A 23,219-nucleotide genomic window follows, 5' to 3' on the forward strand; every position below is an offset into this window, starting at 1 on the left:
TCTCAAGGAGCTCTTTCAAGTGGTATCAGCAATGTCTACACAGCCCCCAGTAAGAGTTACCTGGTGCCCAAGTGTTCACTCTAGAATACTCTGAATGGCCTCAGGCTGGGCAGGTGTCTCAGCCTCTCTGGCCCTCAGTTTCCTTGTCTGCAAGCAGAGATGACATTCCTCTGATGGGAAAACTCAACTCCCTAACATGAAGCGCTTAGTAGAGTCAGTGTAGTCAGTGAAAGTGAAGTCTGCTCACCCTTAGTTTCTTTCTTTTTTTTTTTTTTAATGATCCTATTTATTTTTAGACAGAGGGGAAGGGAGAGAGAAAAATAGGGGGAGAAACATTAATGTGTGGTTGTCTCTCGCACACTCCCCACTGGGGACCTGGCCTGCAACCCAGGCATGTGTCCTGACTGGGAATCAAACCAGCAACCCTTTGATTTGCTGGCGCTCAATCCGCTGAGCTACTCCAGCCAGGGCAGCTCACCCTTAGTTTCAAGTCTTCGGAACAAAAACTTAAAAAGGATGGATACAGGGACTATTTCATTGTAACCCTGTCCCTAGGAATATAGCATAACAATAAATGTTAAACAAAATAAATGTTACCTATTAGAAATAAATTAAGAAAGAAGTACTCCTTTGTGACTTTAGTCATGAAAAATGGCATAATATTCTAAAATACTAGTAAGTATAACATGAACCAATACTATGTAACAAATAAAAAACAATTTACTTCAGAATAATGACAATATAGAGAAGAATTCTTCTGCATTTTATTGCATTCAAGTAACATTCAACAGAAGACATTTACATTATTTTTAGAAAATCCATTGATGTTGCCCAGCTTGGCATATATCTGTAATGACAAGGCTCATTAATTCAGAATTAAAAAGTATCTGAAGTTGACCACAGTGTAAGGAATCTTCTATTCCAGAGTTCAAGATCATCACATACAAAAACTCAGTAGAATTTATTTTAATCATTTATCTGTTCTGTCACTCCTAAGTTTCCCCCCCTAAATGATTATGGCTTTATAAAAAGTAGTGTTCTATAACTCATAATATGAATTAAGAGCTTTATTAGAATTTGAGCAGCAACTCTGTATTATCCATGTCACAGCTTTAGAAAATTATTGCTTTTCTTACTAATTATATGGGATTTTGTTATACATTCGGTCAGCATACATAACTTCCTACCTTATAACTATGATCTACAATGACGAAAAAAATCTCTTTGATTTTAACCCTAAAAGCAGAAAAAATCATCTTATCATAAAAACAATGTTAACATAATCAAGAGCGATCCCCTGGCACATAAATGAAACCATTTCTATGGCTTTTTAGATAGCGCATGGTCCTTTCAAAAGGATATTGTAGCGACCTTCTTTTCTCACAGATGAATATTTCATCACAGCAACTCTTTCCGAGTCACAAATAAACCACATTAAAAATAGACGGGACTTCAGTGTAGGAGGAAAAAGGTTCCTACACTGTGAAAACGCAGCAGGCATCGGGCTCCGTGAGCGCTTCCCACAGGTGCTGAGCCCGGCTGCAGGCAAGCTCCTGGCCTTCCTGAGTGAGAGCACTGCACCCTCGGTGCTGGGAGGGCGTTACTGAATTAGCCCAAGGCAGGACATCCTTTAAGTTACACACCAGGGATCTGTACAGGTTGTCTAAAATTTCAGCAAGTACTGACTGGACAGCTATTACAGGATCAATATGAGGTGCCAAAAAGGGTTTTGGCGTGATGAAACTGGTCATTCTTTTTTTCTAGGTCCTAACAAGGGATTTATATTTCCCCTCATTTTGAAAAATAAATTAATCATAATAATTTAAATCTCTCACTGAAATATTAATTTTTCCTATCTAATGAGCTAAAAGCTATAAGAATATCAAATTTTGAGTTTTACCCTGAATACTCGAAGCTAATGTAGATTTTCTCTTTTAAGGATCAGTGCAGATATACACAACTCAAATCTTCACAGCTACTAAGGACCTCTATTAGTGCTCTCAAGGGTGCTAAGGCTAGGTAGCCCTAACGGATTAAATCCCGTTTAACACAGTTTGCACATCAGTACAGCATAGTTAGTGTTAATTCCTCATAATACATATTAAAACCCTGCCAAGGCAACTGCTGCTACATCATCAATATAATTATTAAGTGTTGCCTGCAAAACACAAATTAATACAGGTAAGACTAAAAGATGTGTCACAAAAAAATAATAAAAATAAGAAGAAAAGAAATATAATGGAGTCACTACTGCTATCAAAAAAGGACATGCAGGAATGTAACATTACACGTAACTTTTGTTTTCATAAAAAAATACACTGAAATGCCAGTGGACTATGATTCACTCAAAACAGCTTTAGTGTTCACTCCCAAAGATCTTGGTCTGCTCAGTAATTACTTCACAAGATCTATCACAGCCATCTTTTGGAGCGTTTGGTTAGGCTGGTCCTCCTGGGGTAGTGGGGGCAGTCTGTTTGAAGCTTTAAGTATCTGCAAAAATAAGGGGAAATCTAAATTAAAGGACCAACCAGACATAGACTGTGAAACTGCTTGATTTTCTTTTGACTTTTAAAAACACACCAACAGAAGTAAATGCTTCTTTTACTTTTGTGTTGTTTTTTTTTTAAGGGCAACTTGATAACAGAATGATTAACTACCTAGTGAAGTTCCAGTGATAACTTGCAAAGCTGTTGATGAAAATCTAAGGCTCTTTAGAGCATCTGAGAATTAAAACTGAATTTAAGAATTTCAACCTTTTGAGAAATACAAGCATTAATTTCTTTCTTCTATCAATGATTCCACTGTGTTAAAAAATAATAGAGAAAAAATCAAATATGGTATTTGAAAAACAAATATAGAAAGGATTTTCAAGGAGCAACTGGATACTGGATACTGCAGTTTCAATATATTGCTTTAATAATTTTATGCCAATTTTTAATATAATTGACAATATAAATGGTCGGTTAAAAAAAGTCTACACAAAATTTAAAAAGAACTAAAATTCATTCCTGTCCAACTTTTTACAAATACTTTCTCATTCCAAACTTCAGTATTGGAATCATTTTACTCTCACAGCATTAAATTTATGTTACAGTTAGAGTAGAAAATAAGCAGATATACATAAAGGCCCAGCCACTTGATTCACTTTCTAAAGCTGGGTTATAATTCCTCCTTCCTCATTTATCCGAACATCCATTCATCTATCTACATAGTATGTATATGTATATGTGTGTGTAACCAGAAATTTTTGTCTAAGCAGAATAATTTGGTGCTAATGTGAAGTAACTAGAAATTATATGTAGACTTTTATATATCCAATGAAATGAGTGTTTATGTCCACCAAAAGGTAGACACAAGTGTATTCAGAGCAGCTTTCTTCAGAAGAGCCAAAAACGGGAAGCATTCACTACAGCCATCAACATAGAATAGGTTTTTTAAATGTAGTATATTTATAATATTTAGCAATGAATAAAACCAAAATTATTTTACATAACAAAGTGGATGAAACTCAAAGACAGGATGGTGAACAATAGAAACTAGTCAGAAAAAAAGGTGTGTGTGTACACACACACACACACACACACACATATTTGTGTGACTTTACTTATGGCTCTATTTAATTAAATTCAAAAGTAGGCAAACTGATCTATAATGGTAGAGGTGAGAACAGCAGTTACCTGTGGTGGGGGTGTTATTGAGAGGGGGGAAGAGGGAGAGATTTCTGGGGTGCTAGAAGCATCTGGAGTAGTGGGTTCAAGGATGTTTATATATATACAAGTTTATCAAAGAAATTCATCAACATTTGCACACTTGTCTGTGTAAATTATGCAATAGAAAAAGTTTTAAAAATGAGTTTGACTTTAGGTTTTCTTAGAATATATCCATTAGGTAGAGTGTGAGAGGAATAAGCATTTCTGTAACATATGCAATTAAAAATACCTTGAGACTATGGGAAATTGTTCAAAGTATAATGATGAGTGAAAAAAAAAACAAAGAAAAAGCTCAGTTATAATTTTGAACTAAAAAATATGTTCCTAAATATTTAAAGATGACTTCACCCACAAGCGGTCCACCAAGCTGCAAACACAACATCCCCCAAACCAGGCCAGTCATCTCTCCGTGACTGTTTCTTCCTGGCTTCTCTGTCTCCATCAAGGTTCCGCTGTGCGTCCACTCAAGCCAGAAACACAGGAGTCATCCCCCACTCTGACCCATAAATTGGCCCCCTCTCCCATCAAATTATTTCCAACTCTGAGTTCTGTGAAATCAATCCCCCTCTCCACTGCTTCTACTGCATTTGCATATTAATGCACCTGCCCCTTATTAGTCTTCTTTCAGGACAGCTCTTTTCAAATCTGGATTTGATCACATGACTCCTCTGCCTGGAATTTTTCAGTAGCTTCCTGTCACTTTTAGACCCATCTTCAGAGTTTTAATCATGTGAAACTCTCCACGCAGTGACGCCTGCCTGGTTTTCCACCGTGTCTTTCTATGCCTCATGTGGCACACCATCTGGTCTTGGTTCTGCAGGTTCTTCTTGCCCTGTTTCCCCTCCACCAGATCCCTGTCACGTCTATCAGCACCTCAAAACTAAGCTCTATCACAGCACATGGGAGGTGTTACCTCGCTCCCTCATCCCAAAATGCTGGGTTGGGTGTCCCTCCCTCTGTGTGCTGCACTGTGTTGGACTCTGAGAAGTTAGTGCCATCGTTCTGGTTGTCTTTGCTCAGCTGTATGTCCACAGGACTATGAACCACTACGAAGCAGGGACTATACTGTTGATCATGTGTCTTTACTGCCCAGTGCAGGGCCTACACCATAACAGCTGCTCAATTTGTACTTCTTGGATTAATGAATGATCAACTCAGTAACAATAATATGCACATTAGGCACTTTTATACAAGCTAAGACCACTCCAGCTGCCATCCTAAAGCTTGTTATGGGCCCTACTGGTCAGTGTTAGACAATGTGGCCAACAGGAGAGGCATGAGTAAATGTTCTGGAACAATGCCCTGGGGGGAAGCCCTCACCACTGCTGCAGCACTAGACAGGTGACGAATTTCAAATGTAACAAATGGATTGGTCATCTCCATTTTGCAAAGACAGCAGCAGCAGAACCACCAGGAAACAATGGTGCTCACAGGCCTCCACTGTGAATAATATGATCAAAAATCACAAAGTATAAAATTAACCTTTTTCACTGGCATTGAATGACAGAAAAGTCTTGATATAACCAGTTAGTCAAATGATCATAAAGTATCATTTGGCAGGAAACTTTACTCTGATAAATTTCCCCAGTGATTCCTTCATAAATCATTCTTCAATTTGGATTACATATGTTCAAGCTGTCATATTGCTAAAAATATGCTATATAATTTAAAGTAAAAATATGAGTTTGAGGAGAAAGGTGAAAATCTAACAAGCAGCATGGATTTAAAAATCAATTTTTAAAAGTTGGCTTTTCAAATAATTGATTTTTAATATCAGAATGATTAATTCTTAGGATTGACTTTTTATATCCTTGCCAGCAAAGCACGTAAACATTTACAAATATAAACAAGAGATAGCAAAATTTAAACTACTGGACAAATTACTTTTTTTCTACAATGAATCATAATCATCAACATTCCTGCGTCCTAACATAAACTAATATATAAAGAGAAAAATGCCACAACACATCTTTAGTTTTATCAGACCAAAATAACCCTCGAAACTCATCAGCTTGGACTTCCGGTCAAGATGGTGGCATAAGCAGACATAGTTCGCCTCTTTGCACAACCACAACAAAATTACAACTAAAATATAGAACGACCATCACTCAGAACCATCAGAAATCAAGTTGAATGGAAGTCTCACAACTACAGAATTAAAGAAAGCACATCCATCCAGACTAGTAGGAGGAGTGCAGATGTGGAATGAGCCGGTTTTACACTATGCATGATAGATAACAATTCAGGAGGGATATTTTGTGAACAAGGAGTCGCTGCCACACAACAGGCCCCCCATCACAGGATTCCAGTGCCAAGAAGATAAGTCCCCACAACTTCTGGCTGCAAAACCCAGTGGGGATTGAGTCAGTGGAAGCGACTTCTGGAGCACCAAGCAGTTTCTCTTAAAGAACCCACACACTGACTCACCCACTCAGACTAATTGTCTCTGAGCTCCAGCACCAGGGTTGCAGCTTGAAAAGCACCAGTGGCATACAGGGAGGAACCCTGAGGTGTCTGGCATCAAGGTGAGCAGATGCCATTGTCTCTTTTCTAAACCCTCCCCACACAGAGCGGGTGAGTGCCATATCTGAGACTTCATCAACCTGGCTAACACTGTTTGCCTGGGCTTGGAGATTCCCAGAGACTCCACCCAACCAAACTTACAGGCCCACCCATGCTGTTTTTTCATATGAATGACAGGTCTTGGCTCATGTTGCACTACTTCATAAATCCTCTCAAACAAGCAACAGCTGGCCTCAGTGAGCCCCAGGCCTGGCACTAGCAGCAGCCAGCCTAGATTCACAGCTTGCCTTCACCTGGGAATCTCCAAGCCCAACACAAGTAGCAGCCATTCTCAGATTGCTTTATAGCTCAGGCATGGTGGCCTGGGCAAAACACAGGTGGGGGCTGACTTTGTACCACTTGGGAAACCCCAGGGCCAGTGCACCCAGTGGACAGCTACAGGCCATGCCGGAGTACCACCATCTTGCCCCTGCATGGCTGATTCTCCATGGAGGGCAGAGATTGGTAGTAAGTGGTCACAGCCAATCCTGCAGCTTACTGGCCTGAGTAAATCCTTCCCAGTGATCTGCCAACAGCAACCAAGGCTCAATTACAGGAGGAGCATGTACACAGAACACAAGGGTATACCTTGAATACCCAGCTTAGGTGATAGGGGAAGCTGTGCCACTGGACTTTATAGGATACTTACTATATTAGACCACACTACCAAGACAAGGAGTCAAGGCAGCTCTACCTAATACACGGAAACAAATGCAGGGAGGCTGCTAAAATGAGTCAAAGAAACATGGTCCAAATGAAAGAACAGATCAAAACTCCAGAAAAAAAAGCTAAATGAAATGAAGATAAGCAATCTGTCAGATGCAGAGTTCAAAACACTGGTTATTAGGATGCTCAAAGAACTTAGTGAGGACTTTAGAGCATAAAAAAAACAACAAAACAAACAAACAAGCAAAATATAACCAAAGACACTGAAATAGAGAACAGACTGACAGTGTCCAGAGGGGAGAGAGGAGGGGATTTCAGGGGAATTTCAGGGGAAAAGGGGAAGGGTTTACAGGAACAAATATAAAGGACACATGGACAAAAACTAGGGGGGTGGAAATGGGAGGGAGACGGGGAGGGCTGGGTGGGTGAGATGGGGTGGGAGTAAAAGACAGAAAACTGTACTTGAAAAATTAAAATAAAATTAAAAAAATATAAACTGCTTTTTAAAATTAAAAAAAAAATCCAGTCAGAAATGAAGGATACACTAATTGAAATAAAGAACAATTAACAGGGAAACAACAGTAGAGTGGATGAAGTCCAGAATCAAATTAATGATTTGGAACATAAGGAAGGAAAAGACAATCAGAACAACACGATAAAAGAATAAAAAAAATGAGGATAGTATAAGCAGCCTCAGGTACAACTTCAATTGAAGTCCAACATTTGAATTGCAGGAGTGCCAGAAGAGAGAGCAAGAAATTGGAAATCTATTTGAAAAAATAATGAAAGAAAACTTCCCTAATGTGGTGAAGGAAATAGACATGCATTTCCAGGAAGCACAGAGAGTCCCAAGCAAGACGGATGCAAACAGGCCCACTCCAAGACACATCATAATTAAAATACTATAGGTTAAAGATAAAGAGAGGACCTTAAAAGCAACAAGAGAAAAGCAGTTATCTACAAGGGAGTTCCCATAAGATTGTCAGTTGATTTCTCAAAAGCCTTTGCAGGCTGGAAAGGACTAGCAAGAAGTATTCGAAGTCATGAAAAGCAGGGACCTATAGGCAAGATTGCTCTACCCAGCAAAACTGGTAGATTCAATTTAGAATCAAAGGGCAGATAAAGAGCTTCCCAGACAAGAAAAAACTAAAGGAGTTAATCATCACCAAATTATTATTATGTGAAATGTTAAAGGGACTTATTTAAGAAAAAGAAAATCAAAACTATGTACAATAAAGTGGCAAAAATACATATCTATCAACAATTGAATGTAAAAGAACAAACTAAGGAAACAAGAAGAACAGAGACAGAGTCATGGATACAGAGAGTGTTTTGATGGTTACCAGATGAGAGGGGGGTGTGGGGGGATGGGTGAGGAGGTGAGGGGATTAAGAAGTACAAATTGGTAGTTAAAGAACAGCCATGGGGGTGTAAAGTACAGTACACGAAACAGATTAGCCAAAGAACTTACACGCATGACCCATGGACTTGAACACTGGTGGGGGGTTCCCTGAGGGAGTGGGGCATGCTGGGTGGAGGGGGACTAATGGGAAAAAATTAGGGCAACTGTAACAGCATAATCAATAAAATATAATTTTAAAAAACTCATCAGTTCTTATACTTTTATTTACTTAAAATCCTCTAGACCATAGCAGCTGAGAGTGTGAACTCTGGAGTTAGAATGTAAGGATCCATCTCAGTTCTCCCACTTGTCAGCTCACTGACGGCAGGCAGGTTACTCTGCTTTGCTATGCATGAATTTCCTCATCTGTAAAATGGGAATAACAGCATGTCTACCTCTTGGGCTACTGAAAATATTAAATGAGTAATTTATGTGATGTGCTTAGAAGAGCTCCTAGAAAATGCTTAATGAATGTTAGTTTACATTCATCCTCTGCTCGTGTGTTGCTGGATACAATAGTAAGTCAGACAGTTCCTGTCCTATGGAATCGTCACATCAATAAATATATTATTATAAAGTTAATAAGAATTATTAAGACTGTGTCACCGCCCTGACTGGTGTAGGTCACTCAGTGGATTGAGCGCAGGCCTGTGAACCAAAGGGTCACTGGTTTGATTCCCAGTCAGGGCACATGCCTCAGTTGTGGGCCAGGTCTCCAGTTGGGAGTGCGCAAGAGGCAACCACACACTGATGTTTCTCTCCCTCTTTCTCCTTCCCTTCCCCTCTCCATAAAAATAAATAAATAAATAAAATTTAAAAATAAAAATTTTTTAAAAATTGCTAAATTAAGAAAAAGACTGTGTAACCTACTCTTAGAATGTTCAGGGAAGGCAAAGTAATCATCAATTAAATTCTGAGGGCCAGGAAACAGGGAACTAATATCCAACATTTTTCAAAGATCCACAATTTGAGTTTTCCACTAAATAAAAGAACTTTGAAGATTGAAAGGCAGCAAGGTGACAAGTCCTACAATTAGTGTGCCCATAGTTTCTGCAATCACATACATAATTAAACGCTATTACAAAAGCAGTCAGCCTATTCTACAAAGAGATCATGAACACAGATTTATGACCATCATTATTTTTTAAGATTGAATAATAAAAAATTTAATATAAAGTTAAGATTGAGGAGATAACAGAAATAAGCAAACCAAGTGCAATCATTAAAAGTAACTACTGCTGGCTCTGGGCCTCACACTCTCTTTGGCAAGGTCAAACCACCACTGTGCAGTGGGCCAATCAAAATTTTATGGCACCAAATTACAGGCTACAACTTCTTGAGCACATCTTTCAGAATCTGGCTTCTCTTAATCCACCTGAAAGATCAGGCTAATTAATTACTAAATAATAATCATAGCCACCATTTGCTGACAGCTCATGATGTGTCAGAAAGCATGCATATTAATCATACTTTCATTTTTACGTGCTTTGGTAGTTAAATTTCTCATCTGAAAGCCACTTTAGTCCAGCACCCCAACTAGTTGGTATTTTATAGTTATGTTCCAAGGAAATTCTGTCTATACAACATGGAAATGAAAGTACAGGATTTTTTGGTCAGAAACTTATTACCTTTTATATCTTCACTAAAGTTAGGTTGATATTTTTAAAAATATACACTGTAACTGGAAAAAAGTCAATGTTTTAGAAAACTCATTATTTTAGGAATATTTATAAACCAATTTTCCTCAAAGGAATAGGTAGTAATCAAAATGCAGATTCAGCAATCTGCTCTGCCTCCTCAAGACAGAACAAGGCACTCTGGCCCATAACTCAGCAATACTGAATAAATCACAAAAAGAGGACCAAAACATCTACCTTCCTTGCTCTACGCATCCTTCCTGATCACAAAATATATACAAGCCCGGCAGTCATCATGTAAAACATTAATTTCTCCATGGATTTCCTTCTCATTCATATTATAATGCTAAGAACTCAGTTCTCTTAAGTATCTGTAAATATTATTAGAAATGTATTGGGTTGGCCAGAAAGTCCGTTTGCTTTTTCCGTTAAATGGCTCTAGTAGCACTTGTCTTTAACATATATTCGAAACAATTTTGTTAGATGGTATTGTGACAGTTGTCATATCAGTGTGTATTTAAAAAAAACATCAAAATTGGTGAATTTTTGTGTAGCCATTTTAATATTGAAGATGGAAGAAAATATGCAACATTTTTGGCATATTATGCTTTATTATTTCAAGAAAGGTAAAAACACAACTGAAATGCAAAAAATGATTTGTGTAGGATATGGAGAAGGTGCTGTGACTGATCAAACATGTCAAAAGTGGCTTGCGAAGTTCTGTGCTGCTGATTCTCGCTGGGTGATGGTCCACAGGCGGTAAACCAGTGGAAGGTGACAGCCGTCAAATCGAGACATCCATTGAGAACAATCAGCGTTATACTACACGAGAGAGAGCCGACAAACTCAAAACACCCAAATCCACAAAGTCGTTGGTGAAATGAAAAAGGTGCCTTTTATTTTATGGAAAAAAACTAAATGAACTTTTTGGCCAATTCAATACATGTTATGACAACTATCAAAACTTAAAATACCCAATCATTCAATAAGGAAATAGGAGCTGGATATAACTAAAAATATTCTTTGATTACAGAAGTTTTTTTTCCTTGAAATTTAGTGCTCAATAAAGTTTTGCAGGCACAATTATGTCTACCAAAATCAATAGTAATGTGTGTCACTGCTACAAAATTCACTTTAAGCATAATGTGAAAAACATGAGTAAAAAATGAATGAATGATGCAAAAAAATGGAAATAAAACACAGAAACAAGAAATACACTTTGGGAAAAAATGGTTGGAAAATCCTCTCTTAAAACAGTTTTTCCCTCTATGAGAACAGGAGGTTTATATGGTACTTTCTCACTGCAGGCACAGTTAATGTCATCCCTAAAATGCACTGGAAAGCACAGCCCTTGGTTGAAGTGCTCTTCCCATTCTTCACTGATGAAGAGAAGGGCATGGGGGGAAAGGACAGGAATGGGTTGATGGGGCTAAAAGGAAAGACAGCGGGGCCCACACAAGTCTCAGGAACCCCAGAGAGCCATGGGGCACTGAGGGTGCTCTCACGGAAGGCAGGGGAAGGACAGGAAGAGCAGTGATGTCACAAATGTATGTACTATTAAACTTTCATCCGGAGGCAATTCTGATTTCATCTCATCCACCAAGTAGCCGGTCAGTCAATGAAAAAAAAAAAACCCACAAAAACCAACTTCTGCCGCGATGTGAAACAGTAACGATCATATGGAACTTTCATCATTAATACGCCTCAAATTCTGGCTCAAACTCTGATGCATATTTTCCATTACCTTGGACTTTGGCTGACCCGATCAAATCCCAGAAAAGTTTCCTTTTAAATTTAGGTATAATTAATCCTTCTCTCTCAGGAATTTGACTTTTCATAGATTTATTTCATTCAGTTAGTGTGAATAGCAACAGCAAGCATATTTTAAATTCAACATAAAAGGAAAAGTGATACATCTAACAAAAGGTCATACCTGGTGGTATTTCCTGCTGTTCCTCTGCTGGGGACGCATGCGCTTCTGAAATAGTCAAGTTACAATCCATTACATATTGCCGACTGTTTTTAACATACAGATTGCTGGTACTTAAGTTCCAGTGATTATTTTTACAGACTTTTCCAAAATTCAACTGCAGTCATTATAAAAACATTAAGTTCTTACACCATCATAGCAAAGAAGAATCAGCTATAACCACAAAATGTTGTACATTTTTCAACTTTTCTGTACAACAGACTACAAAATTATCTGCCTAACTGACTAACCTCAAATCTCACTGCCAGGCAAAGGAGATATGAACTAAAACCTAGGTTTTCACCAATTTTGCATCAGGCTTGATGGGAAAGCTGAAGAAAGACATCTAAAGCATCTTGTTTCTTCAAAATTTTAAAATTCATAACCCTAATTTTAATGTGAATAAAAACACAAAGAAATTAAACTGAAATAGAATTTTAAAAATAAATCACTATACTTAATAAAGGTTTTTGAAAAGTAACATTCAAGATAACATTCTAAGACTAACCAAAAATGTGAATACGAATTTTTAATATCTTACGTTTTTCCCTGGTTGCCTCAACCACTTACAACTAAAGCGACTGCAGGTCTTACCACCCAGCTGTATAATGATATACTGATCTAAATTTGCTCTATAAAATTACCATACATCATATATTAAAATCTTTATCTCTAACACCCACCTGACATTACCTTAATCTCGAGATAAAATTAGAGCAGCTTTTCTTTTGTTCCTGAAGATTTGTAAAGACTTTGGTTTAAAGGAGGAATTTTGAATAGCATTTTCTAAAACTCAAAATGTTTAGGCAGCTATTTTAGTCATGGTTTTTTTCTGGCATTAATTTGCTTCTAATTATATGATATATGCTCACAATAGAAGAGTTGAAATAGTTTACACAAAAGTTAAAAAAACAGGAAAAAAACCTCATGTATTCCCACTGATTATCATTCTGGTGTACTTCCACCTTTTAGGGTGGCACCATCAGTGTTTACCAGCTTATCTAAGTTGTGATGGGCCTGTTCATTGGTTTGCCTATTTATTTCATTCTTAATCATTTCGAGACATATTAGCACTTTATCAACTTTACCAGTATTTTTTCCCTCAGATTTCTTTTACTGTTGTCATTTTAGGTACATTTGAAAAAACCATGTGCATCGAAAGTATCATTTACATTGCTTTCCATCACTAAGAAAGCCTCATTATTACTACAAGATAAATTCCCACCTAAGTTTATCCTGAATAAATGTACATTTAGCACACATACCAGAAACTTATTTTTGTAATGATGTTTTTTTTATTCATTTATTTTTAGAGAGGGGAGGGAGGGAGATAGAGAGAGAGAAACATCAATGTCCGGGTTGCTGGGAGTTATGGCCTGCAACCCAGGCATGTGCCCTGGCTGGGAATCAAACCTGCGATACTGGTTTGCAGCCCGAGCTCAATCCACTGAGCTATGCCAGCCAGGGCTTGTAATGATGTTTAACAAGAGGATTTTGTAAAGGAAATAGCAAATAATTATATCGGCACAACCTGAAAGAGTTACTCACTGATACATACTTCGTTTTTACTCTAGGACTTTTTAAAGCCACGTCAGTATGGTGCTCATTCCCACTGATTTCCTCAAACAGCTTTCCGTCCTTCTGCTCTCCCATGTTCTTCTCTACTGGTGCTCCTCCTGCCTCATGGTTATTCATGCTCCACCAAACCTCCCAATGTGGGGATTCCTTAGATCTCAGCCCAAGATTGCTCATCTTCTCTCCCTGCACTCGCTTCCAAAATGATCTTTACCATTTCCATGAAGTTAGTACCATCCTCATGATGGTGGCTACCGAACATTTCCACCCATCTCGGATCTCACCCGCCTTGTTCGGATGGGCACATCCAACTCCCTACTTGGCACTTCCATCTGGGTATCTCACATAGTCCCCAAACAACTTATCTAGTACGGACACTTTGATTGTCTTTCCTAAACTAGTTCCTCCTACATCCTAGCTTTCTTCTCAGAAAATGGCCCCAGAATTTGACAGTTACTCAAACCAAACCAAAGGCTGCCTTTATTCCCCTTGACTTCACAACCGTCAGAAAGTCCCATCAGTTGTAATTCGAAAGCAGATCACAAGGTCAAAACTCTCCCCTCTATCTCTACTGCCATAACCTTACTCCAGGCCACAAAGATCACTTCCCCAGATTAGTACCCCAACATTTCCTAACAGGGTGGCCTCTGCTTCAATTCTTGCTCCATCTAATCCATTCTCTAACTAGAAGTTTATATTCAAAATATACAGCAGGTTATGCCATATCTCATTGTTTCCATAGACCTTTACTGTACTTAGAATATAATCCAAATTCCTTATGAGGTCCTCCAAGGTCCCAACTGATTGCTCAAGCCAATTCAAATTTGGTTTTCTGTTACCTGCAACAGAAAGTAACCCTAGTGGAATAGATGGGGAAGAATAGAAGGGTTATGCACAAGACTGATACAGGAAGATCTGCATTTCTGAAGACATCGTCCTGACCGCACCATGAAAGATGGATTTAAAGGGGCAGTGCACGAGTTAAGAAGACTGGCTAGAAGGTTACTGCCATTGTGTAGGAAGATGATGGGAGGCTGAAGTAGGTCACCAGAGTTACAGAGAAAAGAACAGATTTGAGAGGTGTGGAGGCAGCCTGGTCAACAGGACTTGGGATGAGGTATAGAAACAGAGTGAGGAAGACTCAGTGATGACTCACATTTCTTGTCTTGGGACCTAGGTATAAATTGATGCAGCCAGCCAAGACAAGGGAAGACCAGCAAAGAGAAGGCTGGTGGGCAGGTAGAGCTAATGAGCACCCCCTCACTGTCCACTCAGGTGCTGCAGGAACACAGAAACTGAAGGTGGGGCAGAAGGCACATGGTCCAGAGTCCCACTGTCCCCTAGAATCAATTCCCCTAACAGCCTCTACTGGCTTATTAAAATGCCCAAAAAACATAAAGGACCCAACTTTCAACCCATCTCTGCCCATGGCTAACCCCTTCTCCTACAATTTAAAGGGGCCTCCTCACTGCAGCTTAGCCACTGCTAGCCTGTAACCCAGGCACTTGTGTCCTCTGACCCCCAGGCACTGTACAGAGATTTAAGACTAAATGTTTACTAAATACTTGTTGAATACATGAACATATTTTTAATATGAAAAGTATACCATCTCTATAAAAACTTACCTTCTAAAATTATGTTTGAATCTTCTACAGCATTATCTAAAAAAAAGGAAAAGAAAAAACTCAAACACAACTTACATTAACTCAAATCCATTAGATACCTGAATTAACTTATATCTACTCAGATACCTAAAATGGGCTCCTTTTAGACTAAGGTTTCCTACAGAGAGACTCACAAGTATTTCTACTAGCGTATCAACTTTAATTCCCAAACAGTGTTAAAGAATACATCAAATAGGCTGGTGTTATCCCTGCTGACATCAACCTTCCAACATAAGTAGGGAATAAATTTACGAACAATATCCAATTACTTTCTTGGTGAAATAAAAATGTCTTAGTTTCTTACTACATCTCTCTCTGATCCACGACTTACATAAGTTTTAACAAACACAAGGGGGGCTGATGTGCAGAAGAAAACACCTGCTCGGAGAAAAGCCTTACCTGAACTTTCTATCCCTTCGCTTTCAGGTGGCTCATATACTAAAAAATACACAGAAAAAAAAATCTTTTAGTGCTGCATAACTCTCAGACTAACACAACACTGGCCAGACAGTTCAAGAGCAGGGACAATGTCTAATTTATCCTTGAGCTCTGGGGCTCAGTCACTGGGCAGGGGCAGGGTGGGGCAGAGTCTGGTCTCAAGTGAAATAAGCCCAGATTCAAATCCCCGGTCAGCCACTTTTTAACTGTAGGAGATGGGCAATTACATAGGCTTCCTTTCTGTAAAACGGGGAATATTTAGGTTCTTCCCCAAACCCTGGGTGGCACTGAATTTCCTTTCTTTATTTTCCTCATGTCTATGGTGCAGGTTCTGAGTTCCCAAGACTCTACCCTGCTTGCCACTCTGGCTCCACGTGTTCACTACACAGATTCTCTACTTCGTTTAGGGAACAGTTCTCAGATCTTTCATTTGGGGCAAACAATCCTGGCACCAGCCTCTTAGAATGACCTTAATTCATGACGCTAACCGCAGCCTGTCACCCACTGCTCCTTGTATTTATGTGCACAGGGCTCAATGTTCTCCGCACTACTGCAGAGAAGGCTCTTGTTTCTACAGCAGTCTTCTCTCATCCCTGGTTGGGTTAACCTGGCTTTCTCAGTTAACCTTGATCCTTACTTTTTCCATTTTCCAAAATTCTTCAAATTTTCTTGTATACTAAGAACAAACTTTCTTATTTTCCCAACATGATTACCAATTTATTCTTTTTTGTCCATTTAATAAAAAACCTTATTGAGCACCTACTATCTTTTTTTTTAAGAGAAGGGAAGGGAGAGAGAAAAGGGGAGAGAAACATTGATGTGAAAGAGATACACCAATCAGGTGCTACTCACACCCCCCCCAACTGGGGACCTGGCCTGCAACCCAGGCATGTGCCCTGACTGGGAATCGAACCTGTGACCTTTCAGTCCACAGATTGGCACTCAATTCACTGAACCACACTAGCCAGGGTGAGCACCTACTGTTTTTGTGACATTCTCAGTGGTGGAGTGGATGGAGCAAGCAATAATTTTTAATATATCATTTTCTGTCCTTTTGGTGGCTTTCAGAGGAAGGAGCAGTGAGTGTTTGCTCACCCTGTCACCCTGAACCATGTGTTTAAACATGCTAAATTCTCTACCAATTTAAAAAGATAAGCCCTTTCTTGAGTCTACTTTTCCTGGCCTTCTTTCTTTCCTCCATTTTAGCCTAATTTCTTTAAAACCTGAGGCATGGATACATGGAACAGACTGACAGATTTTAGAGGGGAGGGAGGTGTGGGGGACTGGAAGAGATTTGCCACAGAACATATATGTGTATATGCATAGCCCACACAGACAACAATGAGGTGAAGGCAGGGGGAGGGGGACTGGGTGGAGAGGGGCAAAGGGGGGGAAATGGGCGACAGCTGTAATAGTGTCAACAATAAAAAAGAGTCATTTACATTTCCTGTCTCATCTCCTCACTTCCTCTTGTCAACCCACTCCAATCTGTCTTCCAGCCCGACCACATCCGAAAAAGACTCCTCTAAGACCAACAAACATACTAGTTTTTAAAAAGTATATTGACATACAATATTATATGAGTTTCAGGTGAACCGCATAGTGGTTCTTCATTTATAAACCTTACAAAGTGACCACCACGATAAATTCAGTAACCACGTGCCACCGTACAAAGCTATTACCATACTGTTGACTACATTCTCTATGTTGTGCATTATATCCTCATGACTTATTTTATAACCACAAGTTTGTACCTCTTGTCCCCCTTCACCTTTTTCACCCACCCCCCTAACCCCCTCTCCTCCGTGTCTATGAGTCTGAACAGATGAGCCCCTTATTGAATCTGGTGGGCTTTTCCCACCCTTACCACATTAGATCTCTTAGCAGCTCCTTCCTGTTCAAACACTATTGTATTTGGACTTCAGTGTGACCATATTCTCCTTTTATTACTTTGTTTCTCCTTCTCAATCTTCTTTATTGTTTCACCATTTTCTTAGCGGGCATAAAATGTTGCCTTTTATCAAAGTCCAGCCACAGAACTTCCTGTCTTGCCATTCTCTCCTCTCTCCTCAGTGATCTTGGACTTCGGCTTCAACTACCACATACCTGCTCACGATTCTCAAATTCACAACCACAAATTGGACTTCCTTCTGAGATCTAAGGAAGCCAATAAGCCTTCCATCTATCGGCTTATTAGATACTGCCCCTTGGATGTCTCACCATGTACGGACTGGACCATCTGGCTTCCGGCTCCTCATCTCCACTCTCCTGACTCAGGAAGAAAGCACCATCAAATGCATAGGGCAGAACAGCGGATGTGGTTCCTGACACCCTGTTCTCTCTCCCCAGCTACACCCACACATCAAACCCTGTCAACATTATCTTCCAGTATTTCTCAGCTTTGCCCACTTCCCTTCACTTTCACCAACCACCCTTGTGCAAGCTACTTTCATCTCTGTCCAATTTCTGTCCATTGAAAACAGTTCTTGCTGAGGTCCCTGTGAGGCCTTTATAGTACTAGACCAAATGCACCTTTTTGGTGCTCACTTTGAGCAGGTCCTCAGCAGCACAGGGCACTGCTGAACATCCCTTTCTAGAAACTCACCTTCTTTGACTCCTCATTTGGCAGCAATGTGACTCAGGGCAAGATCAGGTTTGGATAACTGCAATAACCCTCCTAAATGGTCTCCCCATAGCTACTCCTGTCTCTCTCCAGTCAACTTACTACACATCAGACTGACCAAACTTTATAAAATACAGATGTGATTTTGTGTAGTGATGAACATCTTTGACCTACCTCCAGGCATCGTCTGGACCAGGACTGTCTCACAACCTCAGCCCATGTCTCTCTTGTTATCCTTTGCACTCCACACACATCTTCCCACCTCAGAGCATTCCTACTATGTTTGAGTCACCTTTCTTCTTTCTTTGTCAACTGCACTCATCTGCAGCTCAACTTCAGGGAAGTGCTCCCTGGTCCACAAACTAGGTAGGGTCTCTACTGAGTACTCTTGTTACACACTGCACTCATTCTCACAGCCCTCAGCACACTGGAAGTCAACACTAAATTGAAATTGTTTGTGTAATTTCTATCCCCTTGGTAAAATATAAAGTCCATGGGAATAGGAACCATGTGTGTGTTCCTTATTAGTATTGCTCCCATGTTCTATGTTTTGGGCATAAGGTTCTTAATGCATATGTAGTGTACAATAATGAGTCCATTAAGGTGCTAAGACTGTACCGTCACTTTTCAGGTGTATCCAATGTAGGCTTGATGCTTTCTACAGCACTTTTAATGTGAAAAGCTGGTTCCCTCTATAGCTTTAGTAAGCTGCTGGTTTTCCAGGTTCTAGAGTTGGGGGAACTTAATACAGAATGTAATCTCTTTCCCACTAAAAATAGTTTTGTTTTCACCCTACTTGCAGTTTCACTTATGTAGAGTCACTCGGTTTCCCTAGTTTGGTTCTTGAATTCTACAAAGGTATTATTTTTAACACATGTATTCTATTAGATCTATTTTGTTTGAAAAAGTTTATGTTCTATAGCAAGGAAATCCAAAGTATCTCACCAAATTTTGATCACTTAGGTAATATTTATTATTCTTAACATTTTAAATTATATTTTTTATGATATTCTGCCTTTGGAAATACATTTATTTTAGAACATCTTTTTAGCATGTTATCTAATTTTACACTTTTTTCATTTAATTTTAAAGTTCTCTAGACCTAGTCTGTAAATTACATTCCAGCATGTTCTTTCCATCATATTGAGAAAAACACTAAAATGACTGGCAGAAATTAGAAAAGGACTTCAAATTCTACCTCTGCATTCAGCTTTTAATTTCCAAATTTCTATTTTCTTTTTCAAATTCAAAAGTGAAAAGAAAATATAAATGTAATCATAGTTGCCAAGTTATTTCATTTCCCATAAAAAAATTAGTCCCTGAAAATAGAATCCAGGATTCTTCCAATGTTATCATTTACATCTTAATACAAACAGCCACTGTGGATGGGTGATCTTGATAGAGTCTTAAATTTTAAATACACACACTTAGTAAATTAGTTTATCAGGTCTCCACAAGCCATTCTTAATTTTCTCCAGTCAAGATTTACCAAGTATTGTGAGACTACAAATTTCTTGAAGTAAGGACTCTTTATTATTCATGTACGAATGCCATGCCCTAGAGCTACCTAACACACAGAAAAGTTCTCCGTATTTGACTCAGCACTATATATTTCTCTATCCTTCTTGCTTCACATGCAGAGTTACATTGACTAACTTCTTTCCTTCTACAGTTATCCTTGAAGATACTGGAATAGAAAGGATACACCACTAGCTCTACAAACACTTAGTCATATGAACTTATGCATATTAGTCTCATTTTCTGAACCTTATTTTTCTCATCTGGGAAGTAGCAACAATATAATCTATTCCATGAAGCTTCATAAAACAGCACAGGAAGTGCTCCTGCAATAAAAGGAGCTATAATTACCTAAATGTGAATCTGATGCTACTCATGGCACAAATTTACCAGAACTATTTTCTCCATGCAGCCTTTAAGCCTGCAGTGAGATTCTTCTGCACCTTTCTCACGCTGGCAGACCAGTCATCTTCACTGCAGAGTGGGTGACAAAATTTGCAGAAGCAGCTAGAGTAGTTGATGTTGGACTAAAATAGCTTTCTGAGCACAAGATATATTTTAGTCAAAGGACTGCAATGCCTATAAAGTAATGAGGTAAGTTTTCCTGAATAATTCTTAACTGCTTCCTAAGGCAGCTTGCAATAAGTTTAAGGAATTATTTAGGTAATGGCAAACCAATGAAATAGGTAAACAATATCCGCCAGTAAATTCCTTGAAAACTACAATTCAGTTGGATGTTTTAAGTTATGATTTTGCAGCTTAAAATGTTATCCTCTATAAAATACAGTCGAACTATGAGAATATTTTAAAACAAGTAGGTGGCTTAAGTTTAAGAAGCATCTCACACCTTGTTGATCATGGTCTTGGTATGTTACATCATCTGCAGAAAAAAGAATAGGATAAAAATAAGTATTAGTTAAGTTGTGTATAATTTCTTAGCTAAAAAACACAATCTCAAATACAGAATTCTATTTCTTTAAATATTAATGTTTGCACAGTCAATGAATAATGTCTCTGCCTAAAAACACTAGAGGAAAGGGCAGGAAAATTATTTCCATGCAAATTCCTCAAACTGGCATAAAGCAAGATACACAAAAGAAGAGTTAGGAACTAATATTCTGTTTTCTGTAGAGCCAGTGGTGGATGAGGTGAAATATGAAAGCCTCATATATTTTTAATAATGAAATATTGTTACAAAGTTTTATATTAGGTGTTAAGATTACTTCTTGGTCTCCTTGAAAATAAAAATCACCATGTTAATGAAGCATTGCAACTGTAAATCTTCAGTAATGTTTAAAATCTAGTGAAAATACTCATCTAATACCTGCATCGTGGTATGTTCTTTCATCATCATCTATTACTGGTTCACTGGAATCTGAAAAAAAAGAAAAAAAATATATATCCCTTTGTCAACCAAGAAAAAAACAAACATATTACTAGACATCATTCTGAAATTATTTATAAAATAAATCCTAATCTTTACAACTGTATAAGATAGATATTATCATTATCACTTAACAAAATTTAAGATTAATAAAGTTCTATAATTTGCTGTCTAAGCCAAAGGACAAGAAGGGCCAGTACCACCATTGTGCCCAGTCGGACTCGACCCCATCCTTCTGCCTCGCTCATTTCCAAATTTCCTTCTGGTCTGGTCTGTGAAGACCAGCATCCCAATGGGGATCTGAGAAGCAAAGCTCCTCTTTTCCTCATTTCCCCCTATAACATTCAACTATATCCAGAAATTTCTATAACTACCCAAGAAACCACAAATATTATGAGTGTCATAAACAGTACTCCATTCAGTCAGAATCAACCATTCACCCAGGGATAAAATGGCCTTGGCCACAGATCTCGAATAAAAACACATCACAAACCTGAATCTTCCTGTTTATACATCATATCTTCTGTATCCTGATTATAGACCTGTGAAGCTATAAATTAGGAAATAATTAGAAAATTACAAATATATATCAAGGAAGAAGAATTATGCTTGATATTCAAAACAGGAACAGCAAAATTTACAGTAATGATAGAAATGTAAAATTGAATCCTACTGATGCTCAAACTCACCTTCACTCATGGAACAAACAGGTACTACCTGTGCTAAATGCTTAATGCAAAGATGAATAAGACAGTCCCCACTACAAAATAGTGAAGCCATATGCCTATTTAGCTTATGCAAATTCAACTATATTCAGAAAACAAAATAGGATGGATCGACACAAAAACAGAATACATCCTATATTAAATTCCCCAAAGACAGAGGGAGACAGACAGACAGACAGAAAGAGCAGCGCAGGGAGCCCTCCTCCCATCAACTCAGCCAGCGCCTGCCACGGAGCTTGAGCCAGAACACACCCCATTTCCAGCCCCTCACTTGGACTCAGTACCCGAGTACTCCCAGGCTGCAACGTAAGTTTGGTGTTTGCAGATACACACTGTTGAAATGGTATGGCTGCTGAATGTCAGCCGTCAATATCACGTGGTCCCTCAGCACAGAAAGAAGGACCCACTCCAGCACTGGGAGGAAACTGGACAACAGCATAGGCTCATCCTGAGAGACGATGTGTCCGTCCTCAGTGCAGCCATGCCTTCTGGGGACACATGCATGGGGCAATACATAATGCTGACCTTTCACTGACTCTGTAATTTAAGAGCACAAAATGTGAAATTCCACTGTGTCTTTGACCTAGTAATTCCACTACTAGGCACTTATCCTCAGAAAGGAAACTTCAAAATCACAAAAACTATACAAAGATGTAAATATGTATGCATACACACATATCTATGATCTACTGTACAAAACAATCATTAAGTATATATTATATATTTAACATATTAAGTATAATGTATTATTAATAAAGGATGATAGATAATGTTTTCTCTCTCAATGCCCTTTTATAGTAAAAGACCCATTCTAATCAAAAAAAGAATATTAAATTGAAATCTTACCTGTCTCTTCTGCATGGTAACTATCTTTAGTTTCTAGAAAAAAAGTACCATTAAATCAATATTGCTATTTCATAAAGTGGCATGTAATATACTGTATATGTATCTTCTGATCCTATTACCATTGATTTCATTTTGAAAGTAAAGAACTATTAAAATCAAATATGAAACATCAATTAAATGTCTGCCAAACACTATCTTTCACTAGAACTACATTTAGAAATGATTCCCACACTCTCTTTGATCCATTCAACACCCCCTCGAGGCTGACAGACACCACAGCCTGGGCTAGAGAGAGGGTGATTTAGGCAGAGTAACAGTGACAAAGGCTGGACCCAGAAAAGGGTGTATTTCTGATCTACCTCAGATTCCACTGCAGCGTTCTACTCTCCAGGACAAAAGTGTCCTGCCTACAGCTGGGAATACACAGCTGGGTGGGATGTAAGTGGAGACACATGACACATAAACAACCTCCCCACACTTCTGCCCAAGGCTGGCTGCAC

General features: G+C 38.7%; 1 protein-coding gene across 10 annotated transcripts in view; it reads right to left on the reverse strand.

Moving 5' to 3' along the window:
• The window catches only part of ASPH (aspartate beta-hydroxylase), a 200,280-nt gene that overhangs the window by 104,339 nt on the left and 72,722 nt on the right, over positions 1 to 23,219 (reverse strand). For 7 of the 10 annotated variants that reach the window (XM_036031152.1, XM_036031150.1, XM_036031148.1 and 4 more), the window contains 7 exons: positions 22,720 to 22,752; positions 21,642 to 21,698; positions 21,089 to 21,139; positions 20,612 to 20,644; positions 15,585 to 15,623; positions 15,147 to 15,182; positions 11,911 to 11,955 (listed from right to left, as the gene is read on the reverse strand). In XM_036031152.1, coding sequence (XP_035887045.1) covers positions 11,911 to 11,955; positions 15,147 to 15,182; positions 15,585 to 15,623; positions 20,612 to 20,644; positions 21,089 to 21,139; positions 21,642 to 21,698; positions 22,720 to 22,752 — 294 coding nt within the window. The remainder of the gene's footprint in view (positions 1 to 11,910; positions 11,956 to 15,146; positions 15,183 to 15,584; positions 15,624 to 20,611; positions 20,645 to 21,088; positions 21,140 to 21,641; positions 21,699 to 22,719; positions 22,753 to 23,219) is intronic. The other 3 variants (XM_036031149.1, XM_036031158.1, XM_028533532.2) reach the window with 2 other exon arrangements.

Source organism: Phyllostomus discolor, chromosome 7 (assembly GCF_004126475.2).
Source record: "Phyllostomus discolor isolate MPI-MPIP mPhyDis1 chromosome 7, mPhyDis1.pri.v3, whole genome shotgun sequence".
Lineage (NCBI taxonomy): Eukaryota > Metazoa > Chordata > Mammalia > Chiroptera > Phyllostomidae > Phyllostomus > Phyllostomus discolor.